Source organism: Lagenorhynchus albirostris, chromosome 3 (genome assembly GCF_949774975.1).
Source record: "Lagenorhynchus albirostris chromosome 3, mLagAlb1.1, whole genome shotgun sequence".
In the NCBI taxonomy this organism is placed as follows: Eukaryota; Metazoa; Chordata; class Mammalia; order Artiodactyla; family Delphinidae; genus Lagenorhynchus; species Lagenorhynchus albirostris.
The window spans coordinates 57,094,417-57,108,490 of record NC_083097.1 but is presented as its reverse complement, the minus strand read 5'-3'; the positions used below and the strand labels follow the sequence as shown (position 1 = coordinate 57,108,490).

Here is a 14,074-nt window from a genome sequence, read left to right as displayed (position 1 = left end):
GTCTCCCAGATTCCCAGACAATAAACTTTACCCCCCTGGAGATTAGGCCAGTCTGAAATGGGACTCAGGAGTTTAACTTTTTCAACAATCATCTTGATTCTTATCATCATGGATCCTTGCAGTTCCAACCAAACTACCATCTCTCTTCTGCCCACCTAATGCTGCCTTCTGAGGTCTACTTCCTATCTCTGGATGCATTCCTTTCCTGTGACCTTCCCTGGAATAATGACCCCCTTCAGGAGAAACCCACCACTCACATGGCCTCAGTCCTCTACATATTAACTAGAAGGCCAACAGTCACATCACACAAGGTTGTCACAGAGCCCACCTTAACTTCTGTTTTTTAATTTTTTAAAAATTGAAGTACAGTTGATTTATAATGTGTTAATGACTGCTGTATAGCAAAGTGATTCAGTTATACATATGTACACATTCTTTCTTTAATATTCTTTTCCATTATGGTTTATCATAGGATATTGAATATAGTTCTCTCTGCTATACAGTAGGACCTTGTTGTGTATCCATTCTATACATAAAAGCTTACATCTGCTAACACCCACCTCCCACTTCATCCCTCCCCCAACACCCTCCCCCTTGGCAACCACCAGTGTGTTCTCTACATCCGTGATTCTGTTTCTGTTGCATAGATAGGTTCATTTGTGTCATATTTTAGATTCCACATATAAGTGATATCATATGGTATTTGTCTTTCTCTTTCTGACTTACTTCACTTAGTATGATAATCTCTAGTTGCGTCCATGTTGCTGCAAATGGCATTATTTCATTCTTCTTTATGGCTGAGTAGTATTCCATTGTATATATGTACCACATCTTCTTTATTCATTCATCTGTTGATGGACATTTAGGTTGTTTCCATGTCTTGGCTATGGTGAATAGTGCTGCTATGAACACAGGGGTGCATGTATCTTTTTGAATTATAGTTTTATCTGGATATATGCCCAGGAGTGGGATTGCTGGATCATATGGTAATTCTATTTTTAGTTTTCTGAGGAACCTCCATACTGTTTTCCACAGTGAGAGCACCAACTTACATTCCCACCAATAGTGCAGGAGGGTTCCCTTTTCTCCACACCCTCTCCAGCATTTGTTATTTGTAGACTTCTTGATGATGGCTATCCTGACTGGTGAGAAGAGGTACCTCATTGTAGTTTTGATTTGCATTTCTCTAATAATTAGCAATGTTGAGCATCTTTTCATGTGCCTACTGGCCATCTGTATTTCTTCTTTGGAGAAATGTCTATTTAGGTGTTCTGCCCATTTTTGGGTTGGGTTGTTTGTTTTTTTGTTGTTGAGTTGTATGAGCTGTTTGTATATTTTGGAAATTAAGCCCTTGTTGGTCTCATCGTTTGCAAATATTTTCTCCCATTCTCCAGGTTGTGTTTTCATTTTGTTTATGGTTTCCTTTACTGTGCAAAAGCTTGTAAGTTTGATTAGGTCCCATTTGTTTATTTTTGTTTTTATTTCTATTTCCTTGGGAGACTGACCTAAGAAAACATTGCTATGATTTATGTCAGACTGTGTTTTGCCTATGTTTTCTTCTAGGAGTTTTATGGTGTCATGTCTTATGTTTAAGTCTTTAAGCCATTTTGAGTTTATTTTTGTGTATGGCATGAGGGAGTGTTCTAACTTCATTGATTTACAGGCAGCTATCCAGCTTTCCCAACACCATTACTGAAGAGACTATCTTTTTTCCATTGTATAATCTTGCCTCCTTTGTAGAAGATTAATTGACCTTAGGTGTATGGGTTTATTTCTGGGCTCTCTATTCTGTTCCATTGATCCATATGTCTTTCTTTGTGCCAATACCATACTGTTTTGATTACTGTAGCTTTGTAGTATTGTCTGGAACCTGGGAGGGTTATGCATCCTGCTTTGTTCTTTTTCTTCAGGATTGCTTTGGCAATTCTGGGTCTTTTATGGTTCCATATGAATTTTAGGATTATATGTTCTAGTTCTGTGAAAAATGTCATGGGTAATTTGATAGGGATAGTGTTAAAGAGGCCAACTTTAAATGCCCTTCTCCTCACCCCACTCCAACTTTTCAGATGGAAATTGGATGAACACATACTTACCTTCCCCCTCAGCTTTCATCCTCTGAAAACTGTTCATTGGCCTGCCCATTCCTCCATAGCTCATAGAAATGCCAAAGGGACCTTACCTTGTCCCTTCAGTTTCATTAGAATTTGTTGATTGGGTTAGTCCACTTAACTGATCTCCAGGGGAGGACAAAGATATCACAAGAAGGGGTTTTCATAGTGTAGAGGCAGCATGGTAGTACCTGGCGTGGGAAGTTCCACCTGAACTTGCGGACCTCATCACTATTTTCATACCTCCCAATGCCACAGGAGGAAAATCTGGAGTAAGATTTCTTATGCTCCTGATAACGTTTGGTATTCAAAACAATACATGAAAAGATGCTCAACATTATCAGTCGTTAGGGAAATTGAAATCAAAACCATAATGAGATACCACTTTGTACTCAGGTGACAATAATAATAACAGAAAATAAGTGGTGGTGAGGATGTGGAAGAATTGAACTTTTGTACAGGTCTGGTGGGGATATAAAAAGGTGGAGCCTCTGCAGAAAACAGTGTTCAGTTCCTCAAAAACTTAAAGTTCACGTATGATCCAGCAATTCCGTTTCTAGGTATGTACCCATAAGAGTTGAAAACAGGTACTCCAACAAATACTTGTACATGAATGTTAATAGCTACACTATTAACTATTTGGGACTGGAGCCCTGAAATGCAACACTCTCTGCAGGTACTTTGTGGGAATTTTGAACAAGATCTCTGGCCAAATGGAAGTATATGATGCTGAATTGTTCAATATGCAGCTGCTGTTTTCCGATGAATCAGTTCAGAGTGAATCGACACTAGAGAGTCACACCAAATCTTTTAGAGAAAAGATGGATTCTTGCATTGAAGCCTTTGGTACCACCAAACAGAAGCGGGCTCTGAACTCCAGGAGAATGAACAAAGTTGGCAGTGAATGTTTGAATAGTGCAGTTGCTAAAGCTGCAGAGAGTATAATTGATACAAAGGGTGTGACTGGTAAGCAGCTGGAACTTGGGGTAAGAGGCTGCTGGTAGAAAGAGCTTTCCCTTCTCTTGAGATCTTTCACCTGCCCCACAGATGGAAATGATTGGAGTGAGGGCTGGATTCCTTCCTGCTTCTCCCTGAGGGCCTTCTTAGGAGCAGACTCTGGAAATCATAAGAAACATCTGACATGGCCTGCTCTCAGTGAGCTCACAGTCGAGTAGAAGAGACAGACATGGGAACGGTTATGTGCCCTCTGTGTCCTTGGTGCCAGGGCTACAGCCTGCAGGGCACAGAGGAGGGAGACGGCCTCAAGTCTCTGTGAGTTACAGGGGGGTTTTAGTCAAAAAGTCTGATGTGATGATGATGAACTAGCCTCTAGAGACACTTTGAGGTCACTGGATCTTTTTCTTTTCCTAAATTCTTCAGCAGCTTGAGTATTAAATTGTATTATTTTAAAAAAAAATAGCTGCTTTAAAAAAACCACGTGTCTCACTACAGCCAGAAGGCTGACACAACCCAAATGCCCATCGTGAATACACCGTGGCACATACATACGTGGAATATTATTCAGCTCCAGAAAGGAATGAAGTACTGATACACATTACAACGTCGATGAATCTCTAAATGAGATTCAAGGCATGCTAAATGAAAGGCAGACACAAAAGTTCACATATCGTATCATATGACTTATATGAAATACCCAGAAAAGGTAAATGTACAGAGACAGAAGCAGATTGGTGGTTGCCAGGAGGTAGGGAGGGGGGAGGGAGTGGGGAGTGACTACTTACTAGGTATGGGGTTTTATTTGGGGTGATGAAAATATTTTGGAATTTGATAGAGGTGGTGGCTGTACCACGTTGTGAATTTAACGAATGCCACTGAATCGTTCACCTTAAAATGGTTAATCTTATACGATTAATTTCACATCAAAAAAAAGTTAACACATATAAAGAAAATAAGTGGCAGACCACCAGATGGGTTTTCAGGAGCTATCATCCTTTGCCAGAACCTTGATAGGCAAAGAATGCATCTTCGTATGACTAAATGATTCGTCCCAGCTCAGCTGCCCACGATTCAGTTCTGCAATAAACATCTCACGCTTGGGGACCCCTTTGATTGTCGTGGCTTCGTCTGTTCCCACTTGGCTGAACACTGCGGAGACTGATGGAGGTAAGGCAGACTTCCCCAACCAGAAGGTCCAGCTTATACCTAAGCATTGCTAACAACTACCATTTAAGTTTACTAGCATATAAAAGTAAAATGACCAGTTACAAACCCTAGCTTTGAGCCATTAAAAATGCTCTTGATTATATAGGAGAACTCGTAAGTGTTTAATTCTACCTAGAAGTTTCAGCTTAATCATTTTAAGCAAATAACAGAAGGAAGTGGTGATAATCTACCCTTTGTTTTAATATGAAAATGTGAATAATGAACCTTCCAGGAAAAAAAAAAAGCAGAATTTTAAGAGCAGTTCAGTCTAATAGATGTCCAGTTTAGAAATAGATCAGTCCTTCTGGTACAGACTGTTACTCCTGATTTATTGCAGTGGCAATTCCCATGAAATCAGTCATTACTTCAGTTAAACTATTGGAGCATTAACGCCTTTAAATTCTGCTTTCAGGCACTTAAATGCTGGATAATACTGATTTTTATGGGGATGATGGCTTGTGGTAAAAGGCCTAAAAAGTTCATTTTTGCTACATCAAATTTTGTTAACAAAAATGCTAAGTTCCTACAGAATTTTTTTTCCTACAGACTTTAGATTCTAAAAATCAGTTTTTCCTGGGTAGAACTGATAATACTTAGTGATTATTTTTTAAGGTTTATATCTAGAAGTAAATAAATATTATTGCACCCAACTATACAAACGCTTTTGTTCAGCAATAGCTTTATAAGAATAAAAGTTGGTGGTCCAGACAGTCGGGCACCTTATAGTACAGAAAGACTCATCCCTCATGAACCTCTCCAGGGGAAATCTAGTTACCAAAGTGCCCCAAGAAATTTCTTCTCCAAAAATGTCACATCACTATAAGAAGGCTTTAGGATATCAGTATGCTGGTAACTGCCCCAGTGAAAATTACCTAGTTACCCTAACTACCTTCTTTCAGAATGAAAAAAAGAAAAAAGGAATAGGGAAAGGAGGAAGAAGGAGGAGAGGGAGAAGAAAGGGAAGAAGAGGTGCAAGAAATAATAAAGAAATGAGGAAAGTAATCTGGTTTCTCTGCCCCAGAAGCAATGAACATTGGAAACCCAATGGGCCAAGCTAAACATTAACCAGTACTTTTGGTTGGCCTTTGACAGCACAGGGTAGAGATATGCACCTGGCTTTCAGAAACTAGCTAGATGGGTTCAAAGCCCAACCTCATCATTTAGAAGCAATGTGACCTTGAATAAGTTAATGAGCCTTTCTGAGCCTCTGCTTTTTCATCCACCAATGCGAACGATCCCACCCACCTCCCAGAGTAGGAGGCCTCAATGAGAGAAGCATCTTAGATTCCCAGCCAGAGGCACGCTCCCTCTCCTGTGGTCTGAAGCATTGACAGCTTAATCTGGAAGGTTTGTTATTGATGTTGATACTACACCAGGAAGTCAGGACATAGCCGATTCTATTGTATTTTTTATTAGAAAAACAAATTAAATAGTGATTGATTCTATAAAAAATTGAACTGGAGTCCATGGCTCATGGTGGGGAAGGCTCAGAAGATGGAGACAAGGATGTGGGGGCAGCAGCTTCTTTTTCTTCATATCTGGGAGGCAATTCGGATGAGAGACAGGGAGTGTGTGAGGTCTCAGAGGATGAAGCAGTCCCAGAAATAGTATATATAGATTCACAGTCTCTCTCAGAGGCTGCGCCTTGGCCCTCAGGAGTTGGGATCCTATGAAGAAGGAGAGAGAACATGAAAGGGAGCAGAGGGACTCAGTCACATGCCTTAACTACCAGGTTCTTTTCACATGTTTAATTAGATGCATTTGGAAACGTTTGCAAGGGTCTCCAGAGTAATTTCTTCCATATTCTATTCTGCATAGATATGTTTTGGTTTCTTACCCCTTCCTGTCCTTAGAGCTCATGGTTACTTTAAGACTGTCTCACTCCTGTTGTCATTCCCCTTGTCATTGAAAAGACGTAGAGTACAAACACATAGCTGCCTTCCGAAGAGAACACGCACACACACAGTTACTCTTCTCTGCTACTTCATCTTCTGAGACAGCTAATGGAAGGCAGACAAACTTATGCAGAGAGAAAATTAAATCATTAAGCCAAAAACTTGAAGGAAGGCAGGAAGACGTACTGGTTAACGGAGTGGGGTCTAGCAAAGGGCAGACCTGCATCTGAATTTCCACTCTGCTGCTTTCTAGCTGTCTGATCTCAGGCAAGTTACTTAACCTCTCTAAGCCTCAGTTTCCTCATCTGTAAAATGGGGATGATGACAGTGCCTACCTTCTAAGTAACTATGAGAATGACCTGAGGTAATGTAAGAAAAGGCAGACTCTGGCATAGCAACAGCCGTAGGAGTAGTTTTTAGTAGCCGTAGAAATAGACATTTATTTTAGGGCTCTGGGAAGTTCATCATTGGAGAAAAGAATACAAAAATTCACTAAGAGAATTCTACAAATGTCCAGAACCTAACCTCCCTTTCACCCACACAGGGGAACTCCTGCATTCATCCCTGGTCAGATCTCCAGCTCATCACCCGGTTTGAAGTACAAGAACACGTGCCGTGAAACATGAATGACCAGGTGTGGCAGCCCCTGTCCCTAGCACACTCGTGACATCTCTCAGGTCCTGCTTCTCACTGCTTTCAAAAATGCACATGTCTTAAGTGACTCAAAAGCCACTTTTCACTGAGGCCTGCTTTGCCCTGTGAGATTTTCCAGTGATCCTACCTTTACTTCCTACACCCTGGTTTCCCATGTGGGAAGGTGCAGAGCCTTTTCCAGCCCTGCTCGTTCCTGACACTTCCCAGAACTCCTTCCTTTCATGCCTTCCCCGCCCGTGGATTCTCCACAGGCCTCTGTCGCCTTGCCCTCTTGGTTTCAGCAGCCTCTTTGCCATTTCATCTCCAGTACCCCATCTCTCTCCCGAGACCTGGCCCATCCGGTCTAGCTCAAAGGCCCACACCTCGCTCTCCCTCTACTGCAAGCCAGCTCACCATCTTCTCCCACTTACACAGGCCCCGTCTCTGTCTTCCTCAGTCAGGGACATCCCCTGTCCCTGTCACTCCCCCTTGACATCATCATCTCCGCTCTTCATCCCTGTTGTCCTCCACAGCAGACATCCTCACACACTCCTCCCTTTCTGGCCACCCCAGTCCCAGGCTCCTGTTACGTTCAGCCTGTCCATGAGAGAAGCCTTCCTCTCCGGTCTGGTCACCCCCAGCCTTTCCCCATCACGAGCTGTGCTAACCACTGCTCGGACCCTGTGGCCGTGACTCCACAGCCTTCCATGGCATCCCTCTGCCTCAAGGAAGAACACTTATATTTACACTGTTTAATCTGACCCCAGGTACGCCTCCAAATTTGTGGCATGTGGAAAGCATGGGGGACGGGGATGGGAATCTCGTATTTCTCTTCGGTCAATCTGAGAAGGCCCTGAGGCCCAGGGAACAACTTAATATTGAGGGGAGAAGCCTGGCGTGGTCAAGTCAGGTGCAGGTTGATTTCAGCCGGCCACTCGAGTATCTCCGTTAGATACTGAAATGCTCTGTACCTGCTGGAGGTCCCCTGGGACCCTCACCCCTCCCACCGTCTAAAGCAGCAACGCCTAACTTAGCAGGGGCCTCCTGAGTTCTGCTCCAGCGCTCGGGACGGCTGATGGGTTTGTGCAGCATTTGGAGGGTCAGCCCTGCTAGGACCACATAAAGATGCCTGGAGAAGGCTTCATGTGAACCCGGCACAACCACTTTTATAATTTTTAACTCGTGTGCCGCCCGAAGTTTCCTGAAAAGTACGGAGTATTAAGGCAACGATTTTGGCACAATGTCAGCCGAAAAGATACTCATACTTGCATGGCTACACCGCTACCACAGCCTTGAAGCTGATTTGGCCTGAACGTAGACACAGGCCTGAAAAGGTTAAACTTTCCTACTCTTGACGTTCAAACGGAAAGTCTTACCTATAGTTAAAAATACTGTAATATGAAGGTGGACTTTCATTTGGGAGCCAACCGTCAGCCCCAGGACTCTGAGTAGCTGCAGAAACTGAAGACTCAGGAAAGTAAGGTGGTGGAGGAGGTGGGAATATGATCACGGCATCACCTAAGGAAACACAGCATTTCATTGACGATAGATGAGTACTAAATGCAAGCAAATGAGCAAAAGCCAAAGAAATTAATTATCTATTTGGCCCATCTATAGAAAAGGTCAAAACACCAGAATTTAAAAGTGAGCCTATCCAACTCACAGAGACGGAGAGCAGAGGTTGCCAGGGGCTGGAGGCTAGGGCGACTGGACCTAGTGTTTAATGCAGGCAGGGTTTCTGTTCAGGATAATGAAAAACTTCCGGGAATTGATCATGGTGGTGGCTGTACAACATGGTGAATGTACTTAATACCACTCTACACTTTATAATGATTAAACTGGTAAATTGTATGTTGTCTATTTTGCCACACGAAAAAAAAAATAGTGGGCCTATATTTCATAGCAAGTCTGAGCTAAAGCATTTCTGTGAAGCATTTGCTAACAATGTTCCTTACCTCCCCTGGGATGTCTGCTGCTACAAAGCTTTTCTCGTTTTCTACTTACCATTTTAATTCTTCAAAAGTTAGCTGTTGGATAAAGTGCCTCCACTCCTCAAATGCAGTTTCAACCTCTGAACAAATGACAGTACAGCCACAATACAGCCCATCATCCCTATTTCCATAGTTGTGGTTTATGCACGTGAAGAGTTTTTTTTTATCTACCAATGTTTCTTCCAAGCTTTACAAAAGAAAGTCAAACTCAAAGAAAAGCTAGGGTTTTTTTTGTTTTGTTTTTTGTTTTGTTTTGTTTTGTTGCATTTCTGTTGGTACTGTTCACTCCAGAAGACATCCCTGTGTTTGGGCGAGGAGACCTGGGGACCAGATGCAAGCTCTAATTTGATTCCAACACAAAATGTACCAGATGAGTTTCCCAGAACCTTCTAGAAATGAGGTCTGAGGGTGGCCTCTGATAAGCTGGCAGCACCAAATGACAGCTCAGGAAGAATGAAAGAGGAAAGAGGACTTTACTTCCCTGCAGGGAGGAGACGGTTTGTACTGGTAGCAGAGCTGATGCTCACCTAGGTAGCTGCAGGGTTCTCTAGAGTTACCGGGGTTCCACTTGCCAGTTCCCACCAAGTGTGGCCCTGAACAAGTTACGTGCCCTCTCTAGGCCTCCCTCAGCCACCACATCTGTAAACGGCAGGCTGTAACTGTACCTGCCTCAGAGGACAGGTAGGAGGACTGGATTTGTGCGCGGGGTTAAAACGGTGCTGAGCACGGAGCAAGCTCTCTCAACTGTAACACATCCTCAAAGGGACTTTCTTCACAACCACCAGCAAGTGGCACCTATGTGCATGTCTGAAGAAACATTCCCAACTGGCAGTCGGGCCAGTGGTTCCACTCTCCACCTCCCCAGAGGTAACTTAGCCCTGCAGAAAATGCATTAACTCCATCTCTCCTTCTGCAAGGAGATGGCGGTCCAAGCTTTTAATATACATCGCTAACCAAAGCTGGAAAAAGCATAGTGGTTGTCTTGGGATTCTCATTTAATTTTTTCAGAAGGTCTTCGTAGGTCAGAGGAAGGTAGGTTGAATGTTCACTTTAATTATACATTGTAGGACAAAGGATCTGGAAACAAGCCTCTAAAGCAGGCTGATCACCTATCAAACACAGACAAGGAAGTACTCAGAGTCTCCAGTTATCTCTGAGGCTTAGCCACCCCTCTGCCAGGGCAGCTCCCAGCCCTCCTGCTCTCCCCGGAAAGTCCCATGCCCCTGGGGTTTCCCTTCCACTATGTCCTGAAAGACTTGATGTCCTCTGTGAGTTGACCATACACCGGCTTGTGCATCCAGGGTCCAGCACTAGGTGTGCCCACAATGCAGATATCATGCATCTTGGTTTCTCTCTTCTGTCTTCCATTCTGGGAAAGCTGCATTCTGGCACTTAGCCAAGGACCGCCTCTTATCCCCCCAATTTCCCTCACAAGGCGGAACTGGCCATCGACAGACAACGCCTGGAGTCTTAACAACTGTGCTGAAAGGCACGGTTTCTAAAAACGTAAACCCTATCCCATAATACCAAAGGAGAGAAAGACGAGGTGCCAGATTTTCACAGGTTTGATGATAGGACTTACACGGTCATGTGGAAAAGATTTGCACTACGCAGTGCTAACATCAGGACAGAACCGCCCAGGAGTCACTCCAGCACAAGCCCTGCTCCCTGCCGCCCCCCATTCCAACCACCAGGAAGAAAGCTGGGCCCCAAAACTCCCGGATAGTAAACCCAAAGGGCACGCCTTGAAATGCTCCCAACCAAGTGGAAGACCGTGAGTGTCTCATGAGAGTATTTACTTGGACCCCACTGTGTTCCCTGAAAGAACTAAGAACATCTATAATATTGGGTGAGCCCTTTTGTCATGTAACAACAACCCGGGACACCTGGTGAAGGATGACGCCTGCAGAAACAGAATTACAGCAAGTGCCTGGGGAGGGCGCTATGCAAGGGCCAAGCATACGCCGGCCCACCGCCTCCGTTAGGGTCCTGGCTCTGCCGCTTGCTAGTTTGTGACGTTGGGCAAATTACTTGGGATCCCTGACCCTTGGTTTCTTTATCTTTAACATGGAGACACTAAGAGCATCAGTGGATCGTTGTAGGTGTGAATGAATTTCACACAACAGGCCCTTGACGAGTACACGCTAAGATACACCTAGATGGGTATTTGGCCCAAGAATAAGCCCTATTTATTTGTTTGCTATTATTAACGTATAACTGATATTGATGTTGTCACCGTAATTATATAAACGCACAAATAAGGAAGTTGGGAGCGTCAACCCTGGCAGAACACAAGGACCGTCTGTAAATCCATCTGCCCTTCCTTTCTGAGGCCAATACCATGCAAAGTCCACAGCCCAGGGAATCCCCACAGTGAGTACCGCCAGCTCGACAGACAGCCCCACCCGCGAGAAACATCTCACTCGCCACCTTCCTTCCCTGTTCCTTCCACGGTTTCTGCTCTGTAATGCTCTTTGCCCGCCCAGCCTTTTACATGTTAAGGCTGTGGCTTCAGAGTGCGAGACTGAAATAAAACAGTGATTTGCAAAAATGAGCAGCGGTGGGGGTGTTTTGTCTGTGTGAACGTGAGGCCAAAGCTACTGGTATGGTTCTGTGGGGACCTGACTCTGGGAAACGGTGATCCAGCTCTTCTGCAGATCCCTGGGGACCCGAAGGGACACTCTGTAGGCATTCCATGGAGGAAAGAAGCGACAGGTGCTGTCATATTTCATCTTTGTCTATGCCACTGCTTCCAAACCTTGCTCCGACCCTGAAGCCAAGGATGAAATTACAGAAAATGAAGAATGATGCAGAAAACAGTACAGAAGACTCCCTCAGAACATGGAAGACCGATGGACTTGTGACAGATTCAGAACCCTAGATATTAGTGCTGTCAGGAATCTTAGAAATGCAGTGCCCATTTTATAAATACATAAAGTAAGGCCAGGAGAGGTTCAGGACTTCCAAAGACAGCCAGTCAGGGATGAGAACCCACATTTCCAACAACCAGAAGTGCCCTAAGTGTTTGGTGTGAGAATAACAGGGGAAACAGGCTCACTTGGCAGGTACCTGGGGTTTTAGAAGGCTCCCAGGCTTTCCTCAAGGATCCTCTCACTTTCCTCTTTATTTGCTCTGTGACCTTAGTGAAGGTCACAAGTTAATGTCCCAATGCTTTTGCTAGATAATAAGGAATGGCTGGGAGGAGATGATGTGCTCAAGGATTCTTATGGGGATAAGTACAGCAGCAGAACCGTGTCTGTGTGCATCTGCGTGCGTGTATGTGTGTGTGTCTCTGTGTGTGAGAGAGAGACACACACACACAGGGACAGGGACAAAGAGAGAGAAGGAGAAAGAGAATCTAGGCCAGACCCGGGAGCAGCTCAGTGAAGCCTTGATGCTACAGCCATGGTGATATGAACAAGAACAGGAAGGACAGCCACCCACCTACAGTGACCTGGACGGGCTCCATGTTCTGGGTCTGTCTCTCTTCACTTTCAGAAGCATCCTGGCCCACATTCGAGTTGTTTCTCTTCTTAACATGGGCAACCACGAAGAAACACAATCCCACAAGCACAATCAAGGGTCCCAAGATCTGCAGGGACAGGAATCCACAGATCTGGGGCTCTGAGTCAGCAGTGTCTGTCTCATTCAGCGGTTCCTGCACCCAGTCTGAGCCACACCCGGGGACCCAAATGCCCAGTACGCTGATGAGCATACCACTCGTCAGGAACAGAAACCCAAAGATGAGACACTGGACAAACTGGCGGCTCTCCCCACAGAGGAAGGCTCGGTCGGAGGCCCCCCGGTTGCCTCGCAGGCGCTCCTCACTTCGCTGAAGTCGTGCCCGGGAGCGGGCCAGGACCACAGCCCCCAGCCCAATCACGGCACACGCGGGCCCGGAGATCTTCAGCACCATGCTACAGTCTGGGAGGGTCTCGTATTGGCATGCCTGGAACCCAAAGATGGAGAGCAGGACTCCCACACACAGCAGGATAGCACCGACGACAAAAAGGAAGAAAATGAGCTTGGTGACACGCCTGTCTCCCTGGACCCCATCTGGCTCGGCAGCAGCTGCGGGAGACATGGCCAGAAGAGGCCACTTCCCCGAGGTGGGTGGGATGTGTTCCTTCCCTTCAATGGTTTCAACAACTCTGCAGACATAACCAAACACCAAATTAAAGTGCGCGCAGGTGTTCCTGACCCGCCCTGTTCTTTTTCCCAGATCACACTAGGATGAAATCACAGGGAACAGAACTTTGTGCAACTGATACACGGTAGCACAATGACCTGGTTCATGAGTCAGAGGAACTGGCATTCAGAAACTCCTGAACACGTAATTTTATAAAGATATGCAAGAAGGGCAAATGCAATTACCATGCACCTAAGAGTATCTTGAAAAATCAAAACCCATGCAACAAAAGTAAATGGGTGTGGCTTTTCCTGTTATGAGCCTTAACAGACTCACTTCCCCAGGCCAAAAAAACCCAAAACCCAAAACATAAAAACAATGGTGAGTGAAGGAAGAACCACAGGGATTGTTTCTGATTTACAAACAGCCCATATTTCATCACAGCTGCTATGAGTATTTCCAAGTCGGTAAATTTTCGTTCAGTACCTAACTTTCCATTTCCTATTTTAGACCGCAGCGACTTTCCATTCCCTGCTTTATCCTAAGGTTACATCTATGGGAGACCCAAGTTTCAACTGAATGGGAAGGCGGTTCAGGAACACAGTGAGTTTGGTGGATTTTAAGTTAATTCTGTCAAAATGTGACTCTTGAGTTCTCAACCAGGCACGCATTGGGGCTGCCCTGAAATCTGGTGGCCTGGCTGCTTGGTTCTGGGATAACCCAGGGGGGTCTGGTAGCACCTTGTCCCTCAGGTGGGCAGGTGGCCTCTTGCTCACCCTCTTCCGTGGTGCCACCCACTTACACAAAAAGGTTGAGACCCAGTTAAAAATAAGCAGCCGATAAAATCACCAGTCACAAAACACTAAACAGCAATAGAACTTGACTCTGAAAGAAGAGTGTACATGAAATCAAGTGGCAAAGCACCTTCCATAAGACCACCCAAGCCTGGTACGTCAAGGCTCTCATATATTAAATGTATCCCGAGCAGTGGGTAAAGAATTGTCTACCTTACACACCCTGACTTTATTATCCAGTTATCTTGTCTTACTCTAATGAATGGAATATTTTTCCAGGACCCTTCAAGTTGGGGCACTCAAAAAGACAACCCAAGTGTAAAGAACATTTTCACTTGCTCAAGGAAAGAAAACTTTTAAA

General features: G+C 44.8%; 1 protein-coding gene across 1 annotated transcript; it reads right to left on the bottom strand.

Moving 5' to 3' along the window:
* Positions 1-5,661: 5,661 nt before the first annotated feature.
* TMEM171 (transmembrane protein 171) lies at positions 5,662-13,245 on the bottom strand. Its single transcript, XM_060143105.1, has 3 exons — positions 12,235-13,245; positions 8,176-8,317; positions 5,662-5,938 (listed from the first exon to the last, which is right to left on the bottom strand). The coding sequence occupies exons 1-3, from the start codon at positions 12,872-12,874 to the stop codon at positions 5,743-5,745; spliced, it is 978 nt and encodes a 325-aa protein (XP_059999088.1). The 5' UTR covers positions 12,875-13,245; the 3' UTR covers positions 5,662-5,742.
* Between the last annotated feature and the right edge of the window lie 829 nt (positions 13,246-14,074).

Coding starts and splice junctions, on each gene's coding strand:
- TMEM171 (XM_060143105.1), bottom strand. CDS start 12,874: ATGTCTCCCGCAGCTGCTGCCGAGCCAGATGGGGTCCAGGGAGACAGG. Junction 8,318..12,234: donor GCCCGTCCAGGTCACTGTAG/GTGGGTGGCTGT, acceptor GTGTTTCCTTAG/GTGATGCCGTGATCATATTC. Junction 5,939..8,175: donor TACAGTATTTTTAACTATAG/GTAAGACTTTCC, acceptor CCTTCTTCATAG/GATCCCAACTCCTGAGGGCC.